At 41.4% G+C, this 27665-nt stretch overlaps 2 protein-coding genes and 2 long non-coding RNA genes across 8 annotated transcripts in view; 2 read left to right on the top strand and 2 right to left on the bottom strand.

The window, feature by feature from the left end:
- The window catches only part of ANKRD27 (ankyrin repeat domain 27), a 54331-nt gene extending 35859 nt beyond the window's left edge, over positions 1–18472 (top strand). For all 5 annotated transcript variants that reach the window (XM_085071979.1, XM_085071978.1, XM_085071980.1 and 2 more), the window contains exons 17-29: positions 282–374; positions 748–945; positions 1252–1311; positions 1436–1555; positions 5078–5122; positions 7993–8115; positions 9855–10052; positions 11179–11298; positions 11811–11972; positions 12802–12910; positions 14354–14435; positions 14965–15037; positions 16827–18472. In XM_085071979.1, the coding sequence (XP_084928105.1) occupies positions 282–374; positions 748–945; positions 1252–1311; positions 1436–1555; positions 5078–5122; positions 7993–8115; positions 9855–10052; positions 11179–11298; positions 11811–11972; positions 12802–12910; positions 14354–14435; positions 14965–15037; positions 16827–17099 (1656 nt within the window). In that variant the 3' untranslated portion in view covers positions 17100–18472. The remainder of the gene's footprint in view (positions 1–281; positions 375–747; positions 946–1251; positions 1312–1435; positions 1556–5077; positions 5123–7992; positions 8116–9854; positions 10053–11178; positions 11299–11810; positions 11973–12801; positions 12911–14353; positions 14436–14964; positions 15038–16826) is intronic.
- Positions 14917–15788, bottom strand: LOC146432379 (uncharacterized). Its single transcript, XR_014854581.1, has 2 exons — positions 15506–15788; positions 14917–15362 (listed from the first exon to the last, which is right to left on the bottom strand). It is a non-coding gene; the product is annotated as an uncharacterized LOC146432379 (long non-coding RNA).
- Positions 18473–19225: 753 nt separating the features above from the next.
- PDCD5 (programmed cell death 5) lies at positions 19226–24398 on the bottom strand. The gene is made up of 6 exons (XM_085071986.1): positions 24257–24398; positions 22551–22591; positions 21373–21434; positions 20855–20946; positions 20545–20616; positions 19226–20178 (listed from the first exon to the last, which is right to left on the bottom strand). Exons 1-6 carry the CDS (start codon positions 24320–24322, stop codon positions 20131–20133), a joined length of 381 nt encoding a protein of 126 aa, XP_084928112.1. The 5' UTR covers positions 24323–24398; the 3' UTR covers positions 19226–20130.
- Positions 24399–24640: 242 nt separating this feature from the next.
- LOC146432376 (uncharacterized) lies at positions 24641–27665 on the top strand. The gene is made up of 2 exons (XR_014854580.1): positions 24641–24690; positions 26081–27665. It is a non-coding gene; the product is annotated as an uncharacterized LOC146432376 (long non-coding RNA).

Below are 27665 nucleotides of genomic sequence, written 5' to 3'. Positions count from 1 at the left end.
CGAGGTAAATGATGTAGTGAATATATTGCAGTGTTTGCTGCAGTAGAGAATTCATTTTTTTCAATTAAAATTCTGAATATGAAAGAAGAGACTTTTTAGTTTCAGGGTAGAACACGAACAGTACTGCAATGCCAAGAGGGTGGTGTCTGAAGCAGGAGGCATAGCTAGTGTTTCATGAAGTGCTTCATCATGCCAGAACCCTGAAGGAATCTGCAGAGCAATAATTGTTTGTACATTAATTTTTTAGTTACTTAAATGCCTACTTTTGTTTTTCTTTTAAGCTGCTCTTATTGCACTATAAGGCAAGTACTGATGTTCAGGACAATAATGGAAATACTCCACTTCATTTAGCCTGCACTTACGGTCATGAGGATGTAAGTAATTGTTTTGTAACAAACCAAACAGGCATTCTAATGGAATGGAATTAAACTGATGCAAATTTGCACTAAACTTACATATTTTAAAAAGTAAATAACAATATTTGAGGGCTAAACTGTTTAATGCTCTAAATTAGGAGTTTATTTGGTAGTTTGTAGCAATTTTTAATGTGAGTTCACATTAAAGATAGCACTACTGTGCAAATGTAATTATCTAATTCTTTATTTAATGACACTGAACCACTAAAACCTGCTCTTTAGGCAATGGGCTACACAAGGAGCAATAAAAACAAACCTTTTAGGATTGTGCCTGTTATCTGAGCTGAGAGACAACACTATAAATTATTGATAGCTTTCCTTTTCTTTCCAGTGTGTCAAGGCTTTAGTGTACTATGATGTGCATTCCTGCAGACTGGATATTGGCAATGAGAAGGGAGACACTCCTCTGCACATTGCTGCTCGTTGGGGCTATCAAGGGATCATAGAAGTGCTCTTGCAAAATGGGGCAAACCCAGAAATTCAAAACAGGATGAAAGAGACTTCCCTACAGTGTGCTTTAAATTCCAAGGTATTCCTCATTATCTTCCAGCCTGATTTCTTTCTGATGCAACACCACAGAGGTGTAGATGTTCACTGCTAATAGGGTTTTACTATTAAAGGGAAAATGTGTGTTTCACTCTGTGGAAGAGTCAGATTTTAACTTCAGCAGCAGGAATACAGTCTGTGGGATAGAACATGAACTTGTAAATGGGTACTTTTAATCTGCTCAGTCATAATCTGTTACTAATATTAGGTTGTTAGCTAATTTGTGTTTCAGTCAGTAGATTCCTCTTTAAGTGGAGTTACATTGGTTCTCTTTAATATTTTTATGTAGATTTTGTCATTGATGGAGTTAAACTACCTAACGTTTGAAAGAGGACAGAGTGCATCTGAGGTAAAAACCCATGCAAGTTGCTAAACTTTTTCTTGCCTATGCTTTAACTCCTTAATTTGATATGTAACCTTTTCTGGGTCTTTGTTTGTTTGATTGATTCTTGTGTGTTTTTTCCAACTGTAAGTCACCACTTAGGTCTCCTCAGCACTCAACAGAAACTTTCAGCAGAGGATCATCTGTCTCAAGCCTGTCATCAGCATCAACTGATATAAGGCAAGAAGAAGGAAAAAACAGTTATAAAGAGGTAAGACTGAGGTATAAGTTTTGACAGTAAGCAAAGTGAAGGAAGCTAGAACAGTGATATTTTGCCACAGTGTTTTAAACTGCTTCTTCAGGAATAGCCTTCTCTCTGGTGTGGGAAATGATAGCTGCTGTCCTCAGGGGTTTGTCATCTCAATGCCTGAACACTTATATTTTTATGGTTTCGACTGCTCTATTGTTATTTCTGGGGAAAAATTGACATCATCTCTGAAATAGTTGTTCATATTTATTGAAGTTATTTACATAGTTTGAGAATTTGTTGAGGTTTACAAAATTACAGTGGCAGTCAGTGCCCCAAGGACCTGGATGTCCTGTCCAGGAACTAAATGCCACTGGTAGCTTACAAAGTCTGTCAGGGAAAAGTTTGTCAGGCAAGCTGGCAAACAACAAACTGGAATGTTAAGACAATCGTTCAAAGTAGGCATAGGGATCAATTTTGTAACAAGTGAAGAAGTACACACTATATATTAGATATCTTGCATGGATGTGTTTGCTGATTTTGCTCTGTCCACACCAGATGGCATCCTCTGAATTTTTTCATGTGGGGCCTCAGATCCATACTTTCCGTTAGCCTTACTGATTGTCATTCCATCACTCATTCTGATGCTTCTTTGTATTTTTCCTAGTCTGCCTATTTATTTTTTTTTCCAAATTGACCTCCTAAGTGTGTTTGTTTCTCTCAATATCACCACTACATTCCAGTTCTTTATTTTCCTGCTATTAAAAGGTTCTTCTCTTGCCAAAAGTTTCAGGTTTCTAAAAATACTGAAGAAACTCAAAGATGTAAATTTTGACTGGCCAATATGAGTTCTCTGTGAGTGGTTCAGTGTAGGGCTGTACCTCCCTGTTTGACAGTCAAGCACTCTAAATAAGTTCTCCTCGTAGACTGAGGATTTATTTTTCTTTGAAGGAATAAATTTATCACACCCAAGAGCTAAGGCTGTAGTTCAAACAAGGGAAAAAGATTACAAACTGCTTACACCTTAGGTCCTTGGGGTCAATGACCTTCTCTGTAATCCAGCTTTAGTTCATTTCTGTTTGCTGAGTTTCACCTGGGCTCACTGCTCAAAGAGGCAAGAGCCTGATGCTGAGAGAGCTCCGTGAAGGGAAGTAATGGGAAGCTGATGTGATCAGTTTTCCAGATTTCAAGGTTTGCACTTTGGATTAAGGGGATCCAGTCAGACCTTTATTAATCAATACCGAATTAAACTCTTCACTTAAATGAGCCAGTCATAGTGGCTTGTTTATTATGACCTAGGAAGTTGGAAGAGCCAGGATTGCAAGTTTGGGAGTTGCTCTGCTGGAACTAAAATCTCCATGCACAATTTCTGTTCAGCAGCTGAAAAACTGGGCATGCAAGTGAATTGTAGTAGATTTGTTCCTTCTATTTTTACATTTAAATGAAGGTACTTCTATTCCATGGAAGAGTGAGAAAACAAACTGGAAAGATTGGGAAATGCATGTAGCAGACATTTTGCCCTAAGTACTCTTAATAAATTATCTATAAGCTGCGTAACAGATGTTGTACCACTGCTGGGGCCTGAAGCAGTTTTTAGTACTGTAAGGAAGTTGTTATTTTTGGAAAGAAATTATCAGAGCTGTGGGTCACTGGCTATTACTGTTAGGCATCTTGTATGGCATAAGATGACTCCTGAAAAATCGTTGAGACCTTTACCTTCTCCAGTGACATTATCCTGTGTGATTAGAGGAAATTCAGGGGAGGCACAGACCTCCCTCATTAATATAGTCCATTTTAGCTGTATATTTGGAAAGGCTGGGATTAAGCTCACCCAACTTCTGGAAGACATTTGTCTTCATTTTAGACATTTATTTCCCCTCCTTAGTCAGTGGAGGGAAATTGATACCTCCAGAGAGGAGTTAGTCTCAGACATGCTTAGTTTGACCTGAGCTGCATTCAGGTGTTATTTGTTGACTGCATTCTGTTCTGTAGTTACCAGAGAGGGAGTTTAAATGCCTGGCTTAGATTTAGACAGGTGACTTTTAGACATTCAAAACTAGGAAAAAAAAATAAAAATCAAAGAATCATAGATTCTGCCTGGAATGACCAGTGCAAGACTTCAAGGATCTTCATCCTGTGTTAGAAAGGTAGTAATAAAACAAAACTTAGCAGCTTTCCTAAGAAGAGATTAAAATGGAGAGATTTAATCTGGCCTCTGATCTTTCAGCTGTTTGTGTCCTGTCCTTCACTTGAAACCACGAGGAAAGAGATCAGAGCAATAAAACACAAACTTCAATCTCATTCTTCCTTGTTTGCCTTGCCAGACACCGTCACCTTCAGCAAGGTGGTCATTTCTAGATAAAGACTGCAATGTGACTGTAGCTGTCACTCCATGGCATCTTCAACTTGCAAGGTGTTCCTTACTGCTGAAACAAGTATGTTTACAGGGCAGCATCTTTGGTGATTCTAGCACAGTGCTGGAATAATTTGCTATAATGCTGAAACAGACTTTCACAAAGCTTATTAAATGATTCTTCAGCTCTCTGCAGAGGCCAGGTGAGTGGTGAGAGGACTGATGGACTCTCCCTGCCCTTTCACTGGCACCTTTCCCATTCCTCTCAGGTTAGATCTCAACTCCTTCATGTGAGAGTAGAGAATTAGAGGAGGAGTGGGGAGAATCTCCTCCTGCTTTCACCAGCAATCTGAGGGCTCAGGGGAATGGCACCAGTGCTCTGCAGAGCACCTTCCACCTCTTCTTCTCTCACGTATCTCTTTTCCCCTGCAGAGCTCATGAACAGGAGAGCACCTTCAGCAAGCAGTGGAGCCCAGGCATGACCTGGCTTGACCTTGCAATTAACTGGGCTAATGCTGGTCCCCTGAGCAGCTCTCTGAGCTGGACACCTGGCTTTTGCTAATGCACATCCTTTGATTTTTATATCTTTCCAGATTTTAAATAAGAAAACAAATTTCATGCTTACAGTCAAGTTAATTTGTAAATGTTTGGGTTCTAGCATGGGAATAAACCAGCAATCTGCAGATGTAAAGGGAACAATTGGAAAGCATCTTTTTCATCTTAAACTGTTGTTTCTCAAATAGCACAATAGAACCTGCCATCCTTTGTGCTCCTGGTAGCATAGATTAGCTCAGCAAGAGTCCAAACATTATCAGTGTTTATTAGGGTAGGAATTTGCCTTGAGTAGGGAATGTTAGGTTCACACAGAAGTACACAGGGCAGCTGCTGCTGGAGCAGCATAATAATATATATCAGCTTACATGGCTTTGTCTGTGGGTGAGCCGCATATCCTCAGTTTAGATAAGTACTGTTTAACTAAGCAAGTCAGAGATCATCAAATGGCCACAGGCCTTGTATAGCTTCTGTATTTCATAAAGATGGTTTTTTTTTTAAAACTTCATCAATAAATATGAAATGGGCCAGCAGTAATCCTGCTGCATGAGCTTAGGAGGTTAGCAAAGGACACAGGGTTTTCTGTGTTCTGCTTAATACCAATACTAACAAAGCAAATAAATTATTTTCTTCATACATAGGTGGAAAAACTCCTGAGAGCAGTTGCTGATGGAGATCTGGAAATGGTGAGTGATGATGTGGCTGTTGAATATTACTGAATTCCATTTTATCTCATTTAAATTGAGGAAGTTATTGTAAATAATACGAAGTGGAGAATGCTTTGGGTAATAATCTCATGTAAAGAGGAAATCTAGGTGACAGTAGTCAGCACAGAGACATTACTTTTGCGGCTCAGAACAGTCTGCAGTTTGGATTTCACTTCAAATAGACAGCTGATAGCTATAATAACACCAGTTTCAGAGGTGATGTTCTGTAATTTGTCATATCACCTGTCTTGACTATTTTTTATCTATTGCATTTATGCCTTAAAAAATAAGATGCCTCCAGTGTCATTCTACTGAAAAATTGAAGATGACACAGGAATCTTTAGAAGTTTTTCTTTTGGAAAGTTGTATAAAGCTTTAGATTTCTTGATTGTCTTGTAGTTCACAGAAAAAGCCCATAAAGCTGTGTGACAATGTGGGTTTGCTCTGCTGGGTGCATGTTCTGAAAAATCTGTTTGGGTTTGGTTTGTACCAGGAGTTACAGATGCCAATGAAGCCTTGCACAGCCATCAGAAAATAGAAAACCCATGTCACACAATATGTGCCATGTTAGGGCTGTTTCTCTCATGTTTTATTCCAGTGAGATGATAGAAATAATTTATCAGCTGATAGAGCAAAGAACTGTTCAGTTGTTGAGTAAATATCATTATCCTAGTTTACAATGTGAATTAATATAAGTAATTATTTCCAAGTCAGCCCTTAAGTCAGTTCAGGAAGCAATAACATGTACAGTGGTGATATTTGCCATAATCCTGGCCAGTGGTAAATGTGAATGTATTACAGTTAACTTTTCACCCGCTTTGTGAAAATCAAAACTTCATCAAGAAAATTAAATAGTGTTATAACTTGCTGGAAATTAGTATCTAGCACTGTTCAATAAATACCAGCAATGAAAAGCATATAGAAGCCCAGTCTGTGCATTCAGATGGCAGAATCACCTTGTCTTCTGTGGCTTTACTTTCCTCATGACTGAAGTTCACGTAAAGCTGTTCATAAAAAGAGAATCATCCAACTGGATAGCAAAGGTTACAGATTGCATATCTATTAAAAACCCACGAGTATTTGAAATCTCTGACCTTGTTCTGACAGCCTGAGGTCTGTCTCCATAGGAACAGCCACAGCAACCAGGTCATTAGGGCTGCTGTAGATTTTTGCTGTGACAGCTTTGCAAGAGGAGGCTTTAAAAAAGTGCTGTGAAACTGGAAGATTTAAAAAAAAAAAAGCATTATGATGTGATTGATGTTGTCTCAGTTTAGCTGCTGGATTTGATGCTCTCCTACTCAGCATATCCAATGGAAAGGAGATGTGCAAATCCTCCACAGAAAAAAGCAAATCTCTTGTTTGAAATGAGTGTTGTGAAGCAGCTGAAAGGTTGGCATGAGGGTACAGAAACCCAGAGTGCTTGGCTGAGGATTCCAAAGTGTGTAACTCAGCAATGTAAAGGACCCTTCAGGTGACAAGTTACCTGATAAATGAGACTGAACAATCTCCTGAGGTGGTTCAGTGTGTGTCTACTTGAAAGTACAGGTAATATTTTGACAAAAAGATCTTTAAACCAAGGAAAACGTATATTGCATTGTAATTATAAAGAGGTGTGCACAGAAGTAGTGTGTTCAGGTGTTTGGGAGACACTGTGCATTGGATAATAAGAGCAGCAGTACTGGGCTGTCACAGACAGAGGAGGAAGCCAACTGAGAGTCTTGGTCAGTCTGCAGGGAAAGGGGGAACTGAACTGCCAGTTCTACTTATTTTAGACATGTACAAATGTAGTAAGTAGTAAAGCTTTGCTGAGCTTGCCTTTCATAAACAGACAGGCTTGGGAGATTTCCTTTAATCCAGAGAACAATGTGGAATTTGCAGGGAAAGCAATATTCTCTGTGAAAAACATCCCTTTTCAGTCTCAAATATGTTGTCATTCAGAATCAGGTATATGGCTGTCCTAGGGTTTGTAGCTGCATGTGTTTAAGTGGGTAGGACATGAATATGTTGGTTTCCCAGAGCTACTTCAATGGTAAGGAGCAGAACCTGCGACAAGTGTGAGGGTAAATAGAGTGGGAGGAACTTCCCTTTTGGAAACCCCAGTGTCCCCATTCCCTTGGACTAGCAGCTGCAGAGCTCTTGGCTTGGACCAGTAGAAATGGAGACTTAATACAGTTACTGCTAATTCTGAGATGTGTTTAGTGAACTGTAGATTAATGAATTTCAAGGTAAAAATGTATTTCTTACACAGCTTTTTTTCATTGCATAAAATGCAATGTAAAATTTATGTGCCCTAAGCATCACTGTTCACAGATTGCACATGAATGCCCTGAGTCCTAAGACTTCCCTGAAGGGCCTCTCTCTCAAAACTGAGGCATTGCACATTGAGGAAGAAGTGAAACTGTCCAGCTCCTGGGGAGTGACAGACCTAAGGAAAGTCAGTGCCCCTGCAGAGTTTTGGCTGTCAGTTAAATGTTGTCATCCTTGTCACTTCTTATGTTCTTTAAAGCAAAAGATGAAACAAAATTCCCATTGAGCTGGCACAAATAATCTAAGCTAGAAGGATTTGGAGGGTTTGAGAGTGGGTGAACGCTGAAGTTGTGATTAGGCAGCAGGAAGTCATTTATAATTCACTTCACTGCTTACTTGGCGAACTTCCTAGCTGTTTTGTCAACAATAACACTTGATTTTTTAATTTGGCCTGTGGGCAGCTGATGCCAGGAGATAACTATATAGACTCCCTGAGATACTCACAAGTGTGTGTTTGTCAAATCTGACTTGTCTGCATAGGCAAATTTATTAGGACATGGAACCTTTGAACTCCATAAAGAAGGGCTTGCTTTTTATGCCAGGTCCGTTACCTCTTGGAGTGGATGGAAGAAGACTTGGAAGATGAGGATGACACAGCCACTACATCAAAAGCAGAATTCTGCCATCCATTATGCCAGTGCTCAAAATGTGGACCAGCACAAAAGGTTGGAATGTTCACTCTGCAAAAGGAGTAATTTATATTCTTGTAATGTAAGTTTTAGCTCCAGGGAAGCAGCATTCATATTGCCCAGCATCTCTGTCTCTCTGTCTAAAAGGTAATTAACTATATACAGATCTTCACAGTTCATCTGACATTTTGAAATTGTTCTATTTTTAATCGAACTGTTGAAAATTTTGAATACAGAAACAGTGTTCATGGACTTGCTTAGTATCTAATGGAGTGAGAAAGCTTCACAGTTTGCTTTTAGGGTATGTGGAGTGCTGTCAAGAAGGTTTGGACAACTTTGAATAAACATCCTATTCTAAGCCTCTGGTTCTCTTTTGTAGCTTACACTGCTACCTGGCACAGCATATCTACTTACCTGTCAGTAATCAGTTTAGCAAGGAACACCTGCTAATCCCATAACCAATGTAATGCTGATTAAGTCTTTTTTTTTAATTGCATGGCATCTTTTCTACAAACCGTATCTAAAGCCTCTTCAGAGATTAGCTATAATTACAAGAACTTTCTTTTCAGTTGCAAAGATTTCCTTCCCCCTAACTTACCACACTGTAGAATAGAACGAGGCTTTACAATACACTCTTTTTATCTTTTTTTTTTTAACTTTTTTTTTAAATTAAGGAACAATCCCAGCTTTTTGGAAATAGAAATTCCATTATTTGTCTTCCAGGAGGTGTCTGAGGGTGTACATAACTGGATAAGTAATTGCAAAATAAACCAAAAGTCCAAATTTTCAGTTTATTGGCTACTTTGGGGTTAACTGCACTGTGAGATGGCTTAACTTCTAAATTCCCCACTGCCAGCACAGGTTTATTTTGTGCAGGCTTAGAGTGTGCTGCTGTCCTTAAATGCTTCCCATTCACACCATGCTTTGATCTCTGGTAAGGGGTGTCCCTGTGCCCTCAGGACAGAGATCATGGGCTAAAGATGCCAGAGCATCTTTTTCGTCCATAAAGCTCATTTTATTGCTAACAGGGGAGGGAGTGGCATGTGCTGTGGAATTTACTTGCCTGCTGAATGAGAAGAGGAAGGAACTTGTTAATTCATCCTAACCCCTGTATTAGGCAGGCACACACTGAAAGTAGAGAATGAAAGGTTGTCCACCACTGTAGATGTCAGGCACCCACAGTTCACAAGGGGAGTGACAGAGGATGTTCTGTACTGCTGTGTCAGCTGTCCTCCAGCTGGTTTCCTTATCTTGACTTGGCAGGGTAGTCTGTTCTCTGGGTCAGTATTGCTTCCAGATGAATTAAATTAATTTTAGTTTGTCTCCTTATTACCTCAAGCTCTGTGTAGCATTACAAGGTGTTTAGTGGCCATCTCAAAGAGCATAAATGTCTGTATAAATAAAGGTAGCTCACTAACACTGTCTCGTGTCCAGTATGAGCATCCTAACAGCTGTGTAAAAACTATCAGTTCTACTTATGTCTCAACCTGTTCTCTTTTTTATTTTAATGAATACTTTGCCTGGAATTTGTCTCTATGAAGTTACCGTGTGGGAAGAAAAGAGAGAACAATAAAAGTCATTTTCTATTGAAGAATATTACCAAGCTTTTGTTCTTTACTGACTTTTTCTGAAGGCCTCAGGTTAGGCTCTGTAGCAGAAGCTTTTGTAATGCCCATCTGCCTGTTTTGTATAAACTTAGCAGGTACTCAGCTATTTCTTTAGTTAAAACAAAGCATGATGATTTTCACAGTTTAATTGTGTATTTTCCTCCCCAGAAGTTTTCCAGGGTCTCTGCCAACGGGCTGGGGGTGAACGTTTCCAACCAGGATGGTTTCAGCCCGCTGCACATGGCTGCTCTGCACGGCCACTGCGAGTTGGCGTCGCTGCTGCTGAAACACGGCGCCAGCGTTGGTGCCAAGAACGCCAAACTCGCAGCTCCTCTCCACCTGGCCTGCCAGAAGGGACACTTCCAGGTACCTCTGCCTTCTGCACAAAGCTCTCCAACACTGGGTCACCAGTGAAAAGCTGTCTGGGGAAATGATCTACCAGACTAAACCAGTAACAGAGAAATTGAGTTTGGCGATTCTGGTTTTTTCATTCTAAAATCTCCAGCTGGAAAGGGGAACTCTGAGCTGGAATTGTTTCAGTAGACACCTTTTCTATATAAGTGACTCAAAATACTGGTTCAATCCAAGTGCTGCAAAAAGCTTGTGTTGTACTTCAAACACTTGAAAAATCCCTCATGCAGCTGAATTTTCTGTGTACATTCCTTTTCTTCTTTAGGTTATGTTTGAGTCTTGGTATCTTCAGTAGCTACACTATTCAATAGTTACTGTATTTTCAACTCATTTAAGTAGATCATGAGCCAGGTGGAGCTCTGAGGTAGCAGGTAACTCGTCCCTCAGTTCAAGTCAGGAAAGCAAAAGCACTGAAGGAGAAGCATGAGCCTGCGAGGGGAAGGTGTTAATAGAGGAGGGAGAGTAAATGAGAGGGGACTATAACAGTCATGAAAAAACAGAGGCAGACAGCCAAATGGGAAGATGCAGAAAAGTGGAAAATTAGGGTTTTAAAAATAGGGAGCTGAGGACTGCAGGAGGGAAAAGAGGAATTGTGAAGATGATGGGAAGAAAAAACACTAGGGAAGCAAGGGAAAAATACAATTCACACTTGCTTGTAGGTTACTAAAGGGTAGTTCATGGGATAATTACAACATAAAGAACTCCTTCCAAGAGTTGTGAGGAGTTTGGAAAAGTCCAAAGGGTACTCCTGCTGTGGTGGTTTGGTTTTGATGTTTTGTTTAGTTACTGGTTATATTTGTTTTTCACATACCTTGAGTTTTATTTTCTGCCCTTTCTTGCAGTTTCTAAATTTTTCTTTTTTAAAAGTGGGTGTTAAAGTATGAAAATTATTCTGATAATAAGTTGTTTGTAGTTGCCATCTGTTTGGCAATGTTTTCTTCTTCACATCCTTTTTTCTTCCATCTCTTTCCTCAATCTAGATTTTTTAAAAAATGGTTAAAAAAGGAGCATGGCGGGCTTTCACTGCATGGTTATGGTTATCTAGTACCTTAACGGAAAAAGTTGTTGCTTCTTTCCATAGGTGGTAAAGTGTCTGATGGATTACAATGCTAAACAAAATAAAAAGGATATATATGGAAATACTCCCTTAATTTATGCATGCTCCAATGGTCACTATGAGATTGCTGCCCTGTTGTTACAGGTAAGATCACTGAAAACAGAATGTTCAAATGGCATTTATTATGTGATATCTGTGATATCACACTTATGTGATATGTGATATCTGTAAAAATACTCAGGATCAGTATTTTTAGTTATGCATTTCTCTTGTCAAAACTACTTGGGGGGAAAAAATAAGGGTCTTTGTTAACTCACTTCTTTCAATCCCATCTCTTCACAGATTTTAATTAGCTAGATATTACCTTACTATTGTCCAGGTAGCTGTTTTTATGAAACTTTTATGTGGTAGGTGTTAAGTTTTCTTGCATGGTGGGGTTGGGGGTTTTTAAAATATCTCTTAAGCTTGGAATATATAATAGATATATGCAAAAATGAAATGAGCTGATTATTGAAATTATGGGTTTGAGATGGGGAAATGATGTGGGTTCTTGCTGCTCTGGTGGTGCAGATGCCTCTGTTGGTGTGCAGCTCTGGGGCTGCTGCACCGCCCTGGTGTGTCCTGTTTTCCTGACCCTGCTTTCCCTTGCTGTGCAGCACGGAGCCTCAGTGAACCTGTGCAATGGCCAGGGCAGCACAGCCCTGCACGAGGCGGTGGCGGGAAGGCACGAGGCGCTGGTGGCGTTGCTGCTGCAGAGCGGAGCTCTGCCTCACCTGCGCGACGAGCGGAGCTGCAGCCCTGCAGACTGCGCTGAGCCCGTGAGTGCTGCAGGGAACACAGCTGCTGCCACAGCTCTGCCTCACTCAGCTGCGCTCAGCACCTGTGGGGGTGTAAAGACTAAGATGCCTGTTCGTTGTACAATGCTTTGTTCAATGTACAAGTGGTTCCTGTGGCCTACAAAACCGGTTGTGGTTCTAAAACAACTCATCCTAGACGAAAAGGATGAGTGTAGAAATGTTGTAAGCACAGACCTAAATAAAAATGACATTAAAATCTCAGTAATGGCAGAAGAAATACAGGCAAATGGACACCTTTCACTAATCAGTTGCAGTGGCAGCAGCAGTCCTTGTTTCACCTACCATCTTCTCCTCTTCAAGCCTTTTGATGCCTTCTATCTTGCAATGAATAACTCTGACCTTCCCCTTTGCTAATAGCAATAATATGTAATATTAAATGATAACAGAATTATTTCACCCTTTAGAGGATTTGACACACAGTCCCGATCTTAATGTGCTTAAATAGCCTCTGAGATGTAGCTTAATGACTGCAAAATTCTGTACTGAATCAATTTTAGTATGTCTGTTACCATTTAAACTGAAATTAGCTTAACCGTAAATAATACTTAAAATAAGAGGTCAAGACTCCAACATCATCACTGCATTAGTGTGACTTGTGGAATGCTGATTTTTGTCCCTACTCAGAATGATACAATTTCAAGTTTGTTTTTATAATGAGATATTTTTGTCTGTGTTGTATTGATTTGTGGAAGCATTAATTGACACACTCTGCACAGACTAAAATACTGAACTGTACTGATGTTTTTCTTTTTCTTTAATAATGGTGAAAATGGAAACTCTTAAAATCAAGAATTCAAACATCATGAAGTTGCTGGAAGCAGCACCAAGCTGTGTCCCCACATCAGCAGAGGGAGACAAGGAGAGTGAGCAGCACGTTACTGTCAAGATAAGGAAAAAAGGTAACTGTCATATTTCCACTGGTATGAATAAAAAGGGATTTAGGAATTCATGGGTGACTATATCAAATATTTTATGTCATTGCTTTACATATAATAATAGAACAGTCAATTATTTTGCATAGTTATGGTAGGTAACATCTAAACACCTAAAACACTGTAACTAAATGCAACAGACTTTGTATTATATTCATGACATTGCTTCAAACTTAGTTTGCACTTATTTTGGGTATGTATGTGAATTTTATATATAAAAACATTTAAAGTTAAAAAACACACCACATTTGAGATTATATAGTTAACCATGAAATAACTGTGCAAAGTAAAACAGATTTAAATGACTGTTGGGTGTCATTTACAAAATAGGTCAGGGAGTGACTCTTCAGTAGTTGTCTCTCATATTTTGTAACAGAAATAAGAGCTACAGAGGTGACTCTGTGAACTTTCCAGCACAGTTTGCAGAAGACTTTGAGCAAGTGGCAGGAGGTGGCACAGTGTCAGCCATGAGGTGCAGTGACAGCCCAGCTGGGTCCCATCGCCTCAGGGAGGATCAATTACCATCCTTTTGATACCTTTTATCTTGCAATATTCAACTCTGACCTTCCCCCTTTTTAATAGCAATCACATTATATGTAATATTCAATGATGCAGAATTATTTCACTCCTTAAAGGATTTGACACATGGTCCTTATCTTAATGTGCTCCAATAGGCTCTGGGATGTAGCTTAATGACCACCAATTCTGCCTCCTCACCGCTCACCCTCAGCTTCTGATCTACCTTATCCACTACTCCCCTTCATGCTGGCTCAGAAGTTTTTGAGGTGAATTTTCAAGTTCACTACCCTGGGGTGAGGGATGTAACAAAAGCTGTGTCCCCTGAGCTGGAGAGCTCAGCAGAGCAAAGGACCTGCTGCCACCAGGACAGTGGAAAGAAAACAGGAAGGCTGCAAAGCAGGAATTAGGGGACATGAGGAGCAGGAATGCCCATTTCAGCATCCATGAGTTTTCAAAGTAACTCTTGCCTCCTTGCCTCAGAATGATTGGTTAATAGAAAACCACAATGAATCACAGCGTGCTGTTGCCTAAAATTGAGGTAGTTCTTTCAAATATTATGAGAATGGTTCTAAAAGAGCAATAGGAGATACGAGTAAGTAATACTAATGAAGAGGTGGTTTAGTATTTGTGTGTTAATTCAGGTTTGTAAAAATTGGAACTCAGGGCCTCAAAGTTCAGAATTACAGTCTCTTTGGAAGCTTGGCCAGTCATGCTAATCTGATGAAGAATGTTTACTCCTGCAACTTAAAATTTCCAAAGACAAATCACCACTCTGATTTGAGTTAGCACTTTTACAGTTTTACTGTAAAATTTAAATTCAGAACTGTGTTTTTTTAATTCCTGAGTGTGATTCAGTTGTAATTTTAGCTGCCTGTTCTTTTAAACCCCCAGTGCATCCTAAGCCCTGTGAGAAAGCCGATGATCCCATAAGCAGACAACTTCAACTGGTCCAATCAATTAACAGATTTAACAAGTAAGCAGAGAAGCTTTCTCAGAGTATGTTTGTTGTTTCCTATAAGCAAAGGAGAAATGCAGCTGCTAATGAAGCCCCAAAGTGGGTCAGTGGTGGTTACACATGACATGGTGGTGTGACTGTGGATGTTAATCCTGCAGGGCTGGCATGCTCACATCCCAGGCAGATGTTCTGGGCACGACATGCTCACTGGGGTGGTGAGGGAGGGCTTGAAAATGTATCTAAAATTGGGTTTGCACTAATACTTGGAGTACCATCAGTTAAGTGTTTCAGAGCCAGACTGCTTAAAAATACTACAGTGGTGTTCACTCATCAGTTGGGTTTTACTTACTGTCTTTTGAAACCTGAATGTATATTCTGTAATAAAATACAGGGAATACGAGTAGGCTGTAATTCTGGGAAGGTTGTCAGGGAACAGCCTGTCTCTGGTGGGAGAGTTCCACCTTGTGGAGCTTCTGAGAGAGAGGCTTTTATGAAAGGCTTATGTAAAGACATTTAATTTATTTAATTTCTTTAAAATCTTCTTTAGAGAAAAACATTTACGGAGAACAATAACAAGAGATAAAAGTGTCCCTAATTTTGACTATCACTTACTGCACCAGGTAAGTGGAAATACTTGCTCAAATTGTTCTTACATTACAGCAAATATGTTTGTTTGCTCTGCTATTACTCTGGGTACATGTAAGAGGAAAGCTTACTAGTGGTGGTCGTGGAATCACAGAAGTTCTGACCTGTTTGCCAAATTGCTCATCATTGTTCAAACTTCAGTGGTGCTTCTATGACACCTCTTAAAACACTTCATTCTTACTTTTAAACCTCTTAAGCCTCTTCCTGCAGGTTTCATCTCTATCTTGTTTTCTGAGTCCTGCCCAGCAAAACCTAGGTTTGAAAAACTGTGCAGCTTTTCAGAGCTGTAGCCAAGCAGAGCTGGTTTGGCAAGAGAGATATTTTTCAGTAGATTGAAATTAGAGTTTGCTTTAAGTCTGCTTGTAAGAGGAGATATTTGCAAGGTGACAGCAAACTGGATGTTGCATTGTGAGCTGTGACACAAATCTGTGTGATAGATTCACCTCTGCTTGGGGTGCAGTGACACCCCACACCAGCTGCTGCATGCTGCCTTCCCCCAGAGCTTGAGCTCCTTGTTCCTCCTTTACACTGGCTTTGACTCTCACTGCATTTTCTGCTGAGCCATTTCAGAACACTAAATCAAGAGAAAAACTGACCTGTCCAAAACAAAACAGTTGTTACCAGGTTAGTCCAGCAGCTGCCCATCATGAGACTGACACAGCCTTGGAAATGCAGACTCTGCTGCTCATGTCCATCTAGAAAATGGGATACTGTTCCTTTTCCTAGAGCCCTTCGGAGACTGAGTATTTCCCAAAAGCCTTGAGTACACTAAATTAATGCTATAAAGCTGCAATACTTGATTCCTTAAAATTATAATATTCCACTACTTAAACTTGGGGTTTAGATTTTTTAACTGGATCACTGAAAACAGTATGTCATGTCAGTACCCAGGTGTCAGAAAACTAATACATGACCCTGACACAGAGCACTGCAACCCTGTACTGTGGTTGTGAGTTCATACAGCTGTGCCTGTACGAACTCATGAGTCATACAGCTGTGAATTGTTAGTGGGTTTAAATGTGCATAATCTCTGCCTGCAGCTTTTTCAAGGTTATTGCCATTATTTCAGTAAAAAAGCTACTTTCTCATTTAGTTCTTCTCGTAGAAGATCTGTCATTAGCATGCTTGGATTCTCTTCATTGCTCTTGGTTATTTCAACATTTGCAGAGTGGCCAATAATCGAAAAGAGCCACTCACTCTATACAGGAAAAATAGCAGCAGGTGTGGAAATGGAATATATGAATAGCTGGAACAACCAAAAAAAAAAGCACTGAGGGGGGTAGGGAGGGTGAGAGTCTCTTCCCTGACAGGTAACCTCTGAAAGCAGGGAAACACTGCCTTTGACTTCAGTGCTGGGTGACCCTGTCTGTTACTTCTTCCAGGTTTCCTAATAGTAAAAGAAATGGCTCTTAATTTCAAGTGCACTGAGATTTACATTACAAAAGGTGTTTAGAAGAGTTGGGATGATGTTGGGATAGTAAGGTGAAAATAGGTTTTGGAATGTCTGTTATTTTTCAGGTCTAATACTGATGTGTGTGTAGCCTGGGGCAGGTTGGCCTCTTGTTCTGTCCTATGTAGCCCAAATATAATTACTGTCTTACAAAGGATGCTATTTTAAATCTTGGCTTTGTTCTCAGTGTAAAGAATACCAAGAAATTAATGTGATAATAATGTTCAAGAAACACCATTTTCATTTCACTTTGTAATGAAGAAAGTAGATAATGCTTTTACTGTATGTAATGAACTATTTCTCTCTCCTTACAGATGGCTATTAAAAGCTTTGATAAAAGCAAATTAAAGTCTGTTGGAATGCTGGCCCAGAGCACAGTTCAGGTGACTGACACAGGGTGCAGTGGTGAGTTTGTGGCAGATGATGACCCAACAGAAGCTCCTCCCAGGAGTAAGTTGATGCAGCGCCGACACACGGTCAATGTGCCACTGCCAGCAGAGGAACTCAGTGACAGTGGCTCATCCAGCCCTGCAGACCCAGGTGGTTCACAATCACAGGACTGTGACGACTCAGTTTCAGATCACTGACAGGGAAGCACAAATTTGAAGCCCAAAGCTGAAGAGGTTGGTGGTGTGAATTTCAATAGCCCTTCACTGGGTGTCAGAGATGTTGGTGACATTCACACACCTGAGTTCAGAGCAGACACAGGACAGCTGTGCAGCACAGCTGGAATGTTCTGGAACCTTGGGGACTGACTCCTCTGTTCATGTTGGAGGTGACCACACAGCCAGATCATTACTGATCTCACAAACAGGGACGGAACGGGATGAAGACAGCAAAATTACTTTCCTATTCTATTTAGCACTTCTTAAAAAGTTCTATGTAACAGTAAACCAAATGAAAGCCTGTATTTTTCAGCCACCTACTTTGTTTTAAAAGTCTTTGAATAATTTTTGCATTTTCAGTTTTTATCACTACATTCAGAATTAAATATATTTATATATATAAAAGATATATTGGATAACAAGGTATTTATTGCCAGAGGTAATTGAAATGTCTCTATTTTTATTGTAATGTTACAAACCATTATAGAATATATTTGTGTATATTTCAGTAGCTGGGCAAACAATAGTCCATAACATCTGCATTATTAATGGGAAGGGAAGTAATCCTTGCTCTTCTCTTAGCAATGCTCCCTGTACTGGAGCTGCAAGATCAAGTTCTTACAGAGAAGCCAACATACTGGGGAAAAAGCACAGAGCTGTTGATGGTGTTCACCGCCTAATGAAAAAGCAGAAACAAGCCTGTTCAAGGGCACAAAAAATTGTTTTTCCCGTCCTCTAAAGCAAGTAATGCGAAAATGCACAAATATTCATGATTCTGAACCTGGGCAACATGCACAGACAAACTGCTTAGGAGCCTGATCTAGACTGCTCTTAAACCAGGCAAAATTCCCATTATGAAAGGTACTTCTCACATCAGTGAGCACTGGCTGGAATAGGCCAAATCTACCCCATTCCTGGGGTGATCACCGAAGAGTTGAAAGCTCACAGGGAACTACAAAGTGGCTGCTTTGATTTGAAGTTCATTTTCTACTGTTCAGTTATGGGAGGAGAAGGTATAAATAGCACAAGCCAGGCTTTGCAGTGCAGTATTTTTTTACTCTTGGCTCATCACATCCAGCTTGCCTTTTATTTCATGAACTATTTGTATAGATAATTCTCTTTCTTTTAACTGTGGTATTAGTAAACTGCCTGGCAAAATACAGAGCTGGAATACAAGAGTGGTGGGTTTTTCAGATAACTTTTTAATCTAAGAGGTAAAATGTCAAATGACATTTGGATTTGAGGGTAATGTGTTTATTTTTCTAGTAATTTATGAGTTCATCTGATTTTCTGATGTGCCTTGGATTTGTGCCAAATGATGGAAAGAAAAAAACTAGTAAAAGAACTCTTGAAAATGCTCGTTGTTCCTTTGAGTGCTTTTGTCCAAACATTGAGTCAATTACACAGATTTTCATGCTTGGTTTTGTAGGCATTTGAAGACTTTACCTTGTGTCTGCTTGTAAATTGAGGGAGAGATCTCTTGACTTTCCTTCCTCCCACAGTTACAGATTACTTTATTAGGTTGTGTGGTTTTAGATTTATGCTCAGAGATGTACAAAATAGAACTGTTACTGAAACTGAGCATTTTCACATTGCCTCCTTTTCTAGCTCTACATTCACATTTAAAAAAGGGATATTCAGCTATTGCAAGTCAAAAGACACAAAAGGAAAGAGAGAAAACAGATTTTTTCCTTCTTGTGACACTATGAAGATGACCCAAAGTAAGTCACTGGTAGCAAGAATAACTCAGATATTGAAGTTTAAGATAAAGTAGACTTTCACAGATATGATTTCCAAACTCGAGTGAGAATTTTGCTTGTGTTTTAATTGTAGTATGCATTTAACTAAATTATTTGTCAGATTTATTGATGAGAAAATGTCAGATTTATATAGATGAGTAAAATCAATTCAGCACACCTTGAGTTTGAAGCCAACAAGGGTGATTAGTCTGAAGAAATTTGGCACACTCAGGGTATTACTAAAGCTAATGCATCCTAATTACATAAACAGAGAAGCAAAATGCCCAATTTAAACCAAATGAAACAAAAATAACAACTGTTTAATATTTTTAACCACATTCAGACAAAATGAAAAACACCCACTAGTACTCACTTGAAACAAGTTTATTCTGTTCCAAAAAACACTGCAGTTGGAATTGTACACGATCCTGTTAAATTATGTCAGATAAGGGGGTTGTGATGGGAGAGTGTTTAATCAGCACATTACAGTATTTATGCTTCTGATTTCCATAACCATATTGTTGAATAAAGGTACAGCACAAGTTCAGTTTTACTTTATGCATGCAGGAGTTGCAGAGTTTAGGAAAATGATTTTTTTTTAACCAGGTAGGAAACACTCCAGCCATTTGATAAAAGTGGAGGTAGTTGTAAGAATACACAATACCAAGTGTCTGAACAGTGCTGTGTGTTACACAGTTAACTTGCTTTGTTTGAGATAGCTCAGAAACTCACAGGGGAACATCTACTGTGTGCTGTTAACATTGCTTTACACAGACTGCATGGTAGCAATCCAATGATCCAAACACTATTCTGATACCTTCATTTTTAAATTTCCAGAAAGGCCTTGAGAGCCAGTAAGTGGCTGGACAGGCATCCTTCAGGGGCTCAGGAAATCTCCTTTCTAAAACTTCTGTGACAGAGCCTTTTAACCTCTGAGTGGCTGTTCCCTGCTTCTCACTTGGCTCCTCCTGTGTTTGGTATCTCCAATAGCAGCAAGTTAAGTGTGTGCAGTGGCTGAAAGCAGAGCTTACAGTGAGTAAGGGGCAACAAAACATTCATGCTAATGAAGCCATGGGGAACCCCACACTGCTCAGGCCTCTTATACTACAAAAATTTAAGTTATAAAATCCCCCTTCTTAGATTTATTTTACAAGTTTATTTGTTGGCCTTTTAAAATAATAAAAAAAAAAGTCAAGAAGCGTAAACATTTTCAGATCTTGCATTCTGCCTGCTAACAGCATTTTTCCATATTGTTTGGCAGCCTTACAGTAGTATTAATAATCATCCTCTTCATCAGAATCCAATACTTTCCTTCTGTTGAACTAAAATGAAATATATAAAGTGAAAATGGAAGGGTCATGGTAAATCCAGGCTGGCACAAGCCTTTCCCACTCCATGCAGGTGGCAATGAAGGCACTGCCTGGGCAGAACATCCAACCCATCCCTCAGCTCCAACCCCCAGGCCCAGTGGGACAGGACAGAGCCAGGGCAGGCTGTGTCACACCCCACACTGTTCCCAGGGCAACAGCTGCAAATGTTCCTGTCCAAGGACTGCTCTGGTTTAACCCCAGCACTCACCAGGCCAGGGAGAGAGGTGCAAATACAAAGTTCTACCCTGAACTGCTCTGATATGTGCAATTCTGCTGCTCTACTTTATAACTACATTATATTTAGGAAAGAGAAGTTACCTTCACTGTTGTTTTCTTTTCTGTTTGCTGACTCACTTTTTCAAGTATTTCTATCAAACCTTGTTCTGAGACCTAGGAAAGTGAAAGAAAATGTGTATAAACACACTCTGAGAGATGCTTAGTATTGAACAACTAAATCACAATTTCCTTTCTTACAAAAGTTTTTTGATGGAATTACTTAATAGCCTTTAGAATGTCTCAATTGCCATTTCAGTTATTTAATTTACAACTACTGGAAACATCCTTTCTTTTTTTAGAGTGAATTGGGTTTAAAAATGAATATATGTGAGAATTAGAAAGAGATACTCACCTTTCCAGCTAGCTGTCCAAATCTTGCCATCTGTATAAGATAATTCTCTACTGCTTTTGCTTTGTCTGGTTTCACAAGTGCTAAATTGCTTACTGCAACAAAAACAGGCTTTGTTCATTTGGGTTAAAAACATTTTCAAATACCTTCATCAGTAACTAAGAAGTGAGAAATGTCCCTATGAAACCATCTTCTTCATGCCAGGGTCACGAAATAAATGGAAAAAGACATTTTCATGCCAGATACAAGACAGTTATATTTCTTGCAATTAAATATTTATTCCTGATTAGATTAACCAGTTTTGACTCACTACAATTCCTATTATAATCTAAAAAAAAAAAAAAAAAATGAATTCAGATCTCTGTTATCCCCTTCCCTCCAATCACGCATACTGCCAGTTGAAAAGCTGCAAGTTTTCTCAGCAACAACAGTTTTTCTCTAGTCTGTCCTCTGTACAACACACACTTTTGAGGAGCTCCTTAGATAAGTATTTTTTATTAGAAAGTTACTTGGATACTCACATCTTGCTCGAGCTGCTTGATCAAGAACTTGAGCTAAAATAGTATTTCTGATCTCTGCCTCCCTATAAGGAAAAGTGAATCACACATTAAAAGTAGGATTTCAAATACCTAAAGCAACATGCACAAAACAGCAAACTACAGAAGACTTTTGACTTCCTGAGGTCACTTCAAACCTTACATTTACATGATACCTTTTACAGCATTTCCTGTCCTGGGCAGCTCTATGTATATTGAAGTTACACAACAGGCAACATCTTCCAAGAAATCAAGGTGGAGTTTCATCCTTACACCTTCTCACTGCTCATGATTACATCTTGGAGACAAAAGCTGTGCTACTCATTAGATCCTGCATTCATCCCTGGGGAATTCACCCCCAAGCACTGCATGGTAGAGCAGGCACAAGGAGTACTCTATGCAATTGCAAAATCAAACCAAACCTCATTTATGTATTTAGAATTTTTCACTAAGTCTTGATATATTTGCACTGTTTGATATAAGTAACTGCAAAACCGGAGCTTTAGTTTATGCAAACTTTAATTAATACAAACTTTAGTTAATGCAGACTTGGACTGTGCAAAGTCAACTCTTCAAACACTTGTTTACCATTTTCCTCTTAGCACAAGTACTGAACACTGTTCCCAAAAGCTCCAACACAAGTAGTTTTGTTTCAGATTCTTAACTGCAATAGGTATCCCAGAAAAATCCAATCATCTAGGAAAGGCTCTTCCCACTGCAGTAACAGCCAAACCCAAACTCATCACTCAGGCAAAGCACCAGTTTGGGAGTTCTGCCAGCCTTCAAGACTTTGATCATAAACTCCTATCAACCCTGAAGAGCCAAGGATTCTGCCTTCCAGAAGCAGGTGACAGTGGCAGTGATGCTGCTTCCCCAGACCACCCTATTGCACGAGGTTACTGCACTCAGGCAAATGCCAAGTGAAAATGAGCTGCTGCTGCTTTTTTCTTCACACCTCCCACCCCAGCAGGGCTCAGAGTATAGTCACGGCATGGGAGCCACACCTGGATCAAATCTTTGACATTTCAATTCCTTATTGGTGGTTTCCTCAGAGACAAAACAAATGCAGGGCAGCATTCCAAAGAAACTAAATACTAAAAAAAAATGAGTAAAGGTTAAAAATTACTAGATGCAAGAGCAAAATTCAATAGTCTTATTTTTACCTCTGTTTTGCTTCCTGTTGTGATGGATCAGCAGAATGATCCTAAAGGAAGAGATCAGAGTAAATATCACAACCCAGAAACACTCCACTCCAGACAGTAAATGAAAATATTCCAGCAGTGTCGATGGAAGTGAAACCTGCCTGACCGTGGATGAGATCCTGGAAATGGGAATCTGCTGCCCAAGCAAATAAATATGCCACACTCTGCTTTCCTCACAACACAGTAATGCCAACAGTGGGGTGAGTGCTGCTCCTGGATCTGCCCACTGACTCCTGTGGCTTTGGCCAGGAAGAGGCCTTCCCCTTAGGTCTAGGATAATAAACTTCCCCAAGGCCCAGAAAACTGACAAAAGCATTATAAATCCATTAGGGTGAGTCAAAGATAAGTGAAATGAAACATAACACACTCTCAGCATGGCAGCCGAAATCACAGAATCACACAATCATGGAATATTCTGAGTTGGAAGGAACCCACAATGATCATCAAGTCTAACTCCTGAAGCCAATGAAAAGTTAATGAGGAGCGTTCTACAAGAGTTGGTGTCTGCATTAAACACTAGTACATATGAAAAATAAAAGGGGGAAACTTCCAAATCCTTATTAGTGGTGACTATTCAGAAGCAAGTAACAAAAAACAGAGGAAAAAAGCAGAACTTTATGTGGAATCCACACCTCAGACTTTAGAGGTAATATTTAAATGCCTGAAAGCAGGATGGAAAACCACAGAGACAGGAAATGGGCTGGTGGGAGGTAGGGAAGATCCTTCACAGGAACAACAAAACCAGCAATTCATATAGATCCATACAAATATCTGTAAGGGCTGTCAGAGGATGGTGTCCGATTCTTTTCAGTGGTGCCCAGTGACAAGACCAGGAGTAATGGCCATAAACTAAACCACAGGTTTTGCCTCAATACGAGAAGAACCTCTTAGCACTGAGGGTGGCAGAGCACTGGAACAGCTGCCCAGGGAGGGCGTGGAGTCTCCTTCTCTGGAGACATTCCAGACCCACCTGGACGTGTTCCTGTGTCACCTGCTCCAGGTGACCGTGCCCTGGGGAGGGCTTGGACTGCATGATTTCCAGAGGTTCCTTCCAGCCCTAACAATTGTGTGATTCTGTGATTCAACTATGAAAACCGAGATGGCTGGAAAGGCTAGGAAAGTAACCCATGAATAGTCAGTGCTCGGGGGAGGGAACGAACGTGCGAACCTCCGAGGGAGCGGCGGGAGGAGCGGCGGGGCCCGGGGCTGCGCTCGGTAGCCTTTCCCACCAAAGCTGCGGGCACGGCCGGGCTCTTCCCGCTTCCCCCGGCCTCGGCCACGCACAGGGCTGTGCTCTTCCCCTACGGCCCCCCAGGGGCGCCCAGAACGGAGCGGCGGAGGGTCGGGCATTGCCTCACCCCGTGCTCGGCCCGGATCCCCCCGTTCCTCACCCCGTGCTCGGCCCTGCTCCTCCTGTTCCTCACCCCCTGCTCGGCCCGGATCCCCCCGTTGCTCGGCCGGGATCCCCCCGCTGCTCACCCCGCGCTCGGCCCGGATCCCCCTGTTCCTCACCCCGCTGCTCACCCCGGATCCCCCCGCTGCTCACCCCCTGCTCGGCCCCGCTCCCCCCGTTCCTCACCCCGGATCCCCCCACTGCTCACCCCGTGCTCGGCCCTGCTCCTACTGTTCCTCACCCCCTGCTCACCCCGGATCCCCCCGCTGCTCACCCCGTGCTCGGCCCGGATCTCGCCCAGCCGCCGCTGCCGCAGCGCCTCCAGCTCCTCGTCCGCCATGGCTGAGGCCGCCCGCGCCAGGCGCCGCCAATCCACCGCCGAGCGCTGCCCCGCCCCGCCGCTCCCGCGCCAGCCGAGGCCAATCCACGGCCGATCGCCGAACACCTGAGCAGGGCAGGGTCACGCTGAGCGGGGGACACAGGGACGCGCCCGGCTGGATTTGGGATGTGTCCGGAGAGGGAGACTCCACACCCTCCCTGGGCAGATGTTCCTGTGCTCTGCCACCCTCAGTGTACAGTTCTTCCTCATTTTGAGGTGGAATTTGTGTTTTAGTTTGCGGCTTTTGCTCCTCGCCCTGTCGCTGGGCTCCCCTGAGAAGACGTAACGGTATGGATTGAGGAGATCCCCTCACACTTCTCCCGGCCCAGGTCTCACAGTCCCTTCTCAAAAGAGAGATGCTCCAGACCCCTCATCACCTCTGTGGTCCCTATCGGACCCTCTCCGGCAGTTCCTTGTGTTCCTGGGCTGTCCCTCCTCCGGGCGCTGCTGGCGAGAGCAGTCGGAGCGGGGCAGGGTCAGTGTCCGTGTGTGTGAGGGCACGGCGGGGCGGGCACGGTACCCTGAGCTGATGGAACAGCTTTGCTCTGTCCTTTTGTGCAGTGACTCCGCTACCGTCACCCGGGACTGGTGGCCTGGGCACTGTGCCTCTCGCGGCCCCTGCGACGTGCTCTAAAAATCAGCTGTGGGGACACGATTTGGTCAAGCACGGCGCAGGTGCAGCAGGGAGAGGTGCTGACCCGAGCTCTGCTCGGCTGGGGCTCCCCAGAGTGCCTCCCTGCGCTGCGCTGTGCTGGGCTGTGCAGAGCTGCGCTGTGTGCTGTGTAGTGCTGAGCTGTGCTGTGCAGTGCTGGGCTGAGCTGTGCTGTGCAGTGCTGGGCTGAGCTGTGCTGTGCAGTGCTGTGTAGTGCTGTGCTGTGCTGAGTTGTGTGCTGTGCTGAGCTGTGCTGTACTGTGCAGAGCTGTGCAGTGCTGGGCTGTGCTGTGCAGTGCTGGGCTGTGCTGAGCTGTTTAGTGCTGAGCTGTGCTGTGCTGTGCTGTGCTGAGCTGTGTGCTGTGTAGTGCTGAGCTGTGCTGAGCTGTGCTGTGCTGAGCTGTGCTGTGCTGAGCTGTGCTCTGCTCTGCTCTACTGTGCAGTGCTGTGCTGGGCTGGGCTGGGCTGTGCAGAGCTGTGCTGTGCTGTGCAGTGCTGTGCTGTGCTGGGCTGTGCCCACCTGCTCCCCAGCTCGGTCCACAGGCAGCAATTGGGACTAAAAGGCATCCTGCCCCTCAGCCACGGCCTTGTCTCTGGAATCAAATAGGGAAAACAGAAACCTTAACCCCCCCAAAAGCTGACAAAGGTGCTGGCCTTCATCAGACTGGGTACAAAGTCACTCTAATAGTGTCATAATAGCAATTCAAATATTACTGGCACACTCATTTAATAGCTTCAATAATGTTAAAATATAATTTTGACATCTCAGATTTTAGCCTTTAGTGTTAGTTAGTCACACTTTAAAGGCTGTAGGTTTTCCACTCGTACTTTAAGATTTAATTTAACCAGAGAAACAACACCAAAAGCTGTTCTACCAGGATGAATAAGCCACAACTTCCTCAAAACAGGGCTAATAAAGATGTATTACCAAATATTTCTGATTTGGTTTTAAAAAGTAACAAAATGTGTCATGTGCTTGTTCCTTTAACATCTCTTGCAGTGAATGCAGACAAAATTAGTGGAATGGAATTAATTTGCTTCGGATCTTGCTATGTTGCACCCTCCAGATGGATCACAGGAGCCTATCCGTCCTGCCTGAAAGCCTTGCATCCATCCTTACATTCTGAGAAGCACGTCAAGACCTCGATCAATTGAAAATCAGGGCTACTTCGAGAGCGAGATTTTAGCGGCTCTGAAGGCAGGATTTGGTTTGTCCTTTACTCTTGGCAGCAGAGGGAGCCCTCGTTCTACACAAGAGTATTCCATGCTCATCGTTAAACCAGAAAACAAAAAAAAAATGTTGGTTTGTTGGTTTGGTTTTGGTTTTTTTTTTCTTTCCGTGCAGTATGTTCTCCCAGATGAAGCTTTAATCTATATCGTACATCTTTGCTGCTGTAAATTCATGCTCCATTATACCACCATATGCTTGGCTTTGCTCAGAGAAAGCTGCAGTAATCCTAATACTTCATCTCGCTTTATAGATATTTGTGTTGTGGGTTTCACTGCATATTGTTTGCTCACACACTTAAAGGTTATGTCTTAATTAGTTGTTTTGGATGAGTTTATTAGCAGGGAGCTGGCAGCTGATGAGGTTTTGTGTTTTAAGAAGGTGTCATTGTAGTTATTGTCAATTACAAGGCGAGGCTCAGGAAGCAAAATGGAAGAATTTAGTTCATTAAAGAAATCTGGAGGCAGCAGTGCTTTAGGTTGTATAGCATTTTTGGCTAGTCAGCTGCCTGGTTGCTTTTTCAGCTGCTCAGAGGTATAGATAATTTCCTCTGCAAACTGGGCAGCTTTTAATGTGAAGGCATGAAAGGGTAGACAAAGGTTTTTCAGAACCTGTTGAGTTGTTTATAGCATTCAGAACCTTTAATTGTGATGCAGAAATAGTGGATTCCTGAAAGTTCTACACACATTTGATATATACACAGAATTCTGTGTGTCATTTATATTGATAGGGGATGGTAAACAGAAAAGAGATGCCATCAAAAGACTTTTTTCTATTTTTTCAAACTTTTATCCTGTATTCTTTAGGAATGTCAGCTTTGAAGGTGCTCAATATACTTGGTTTGCAAATAATAATGCACTAAATGTTCATTAGTAATTCAGCAGTTACCAGGGCTACTTGAGATATGTAACAATCTCCAGGATATCACTTTCAATAAGTAAGGTCCTTCACAAGTCCTTTGAGACTCAATTTCAGACACTAGAGGGCTCAAGAAATGCTGCTGATTTCCCCCAAGGTTTTAATCACTATAAATGGGTCTTTCTTTAAGTAATGCTCACATTGACCTCATAATCATCCTCAGATAGAATCATAACAGAATGCATGAAAAAACTAATGAACAAAACATTTCCTTCCTCAAGCAATTGTAAATAAAGCAAAATACCTACAGCTGTGAAAACATTCTGAAAACCCTATGCTTAGCACTTCTGCTTGGAAGATACACTGGAAATCCTTGCTTGATGAACTCCTTGCTTGATGAAATCCTTGCTTAGTAATCTCAGGCCTAAATTAAAATTTTAATAAAAATTAACCACACAAACATTGCTATAAAAATGGCAAACATTGCAATGCCTTCAAAATAAGGGTTGCAAGATTTTTCCACCTTACAGAAACTGAAGCAAGACACTTTAAAAAAAAAGAGAAAA

Source organism: Lichenostomus cassidix, chromosome 11 (genome assembly GCF_008360975.1).
Source record: "Lichenostomus cassidix isolate B80296 chromosome 11, HeHo_3.0, whole genome shotgun sequence".
In the NCBI taxonomy this organism is placed as follows: Eukaryota; Metazoa; Chordata; class Aves; order Passeriformes; family Meliphagidae; genus Lichenostomus; species Lichenostomus cassidix.
Note: the sequence above shows the minus strand (reverse complement) of the source record. Positions and strands in the feature narration are given on the sequence as shown.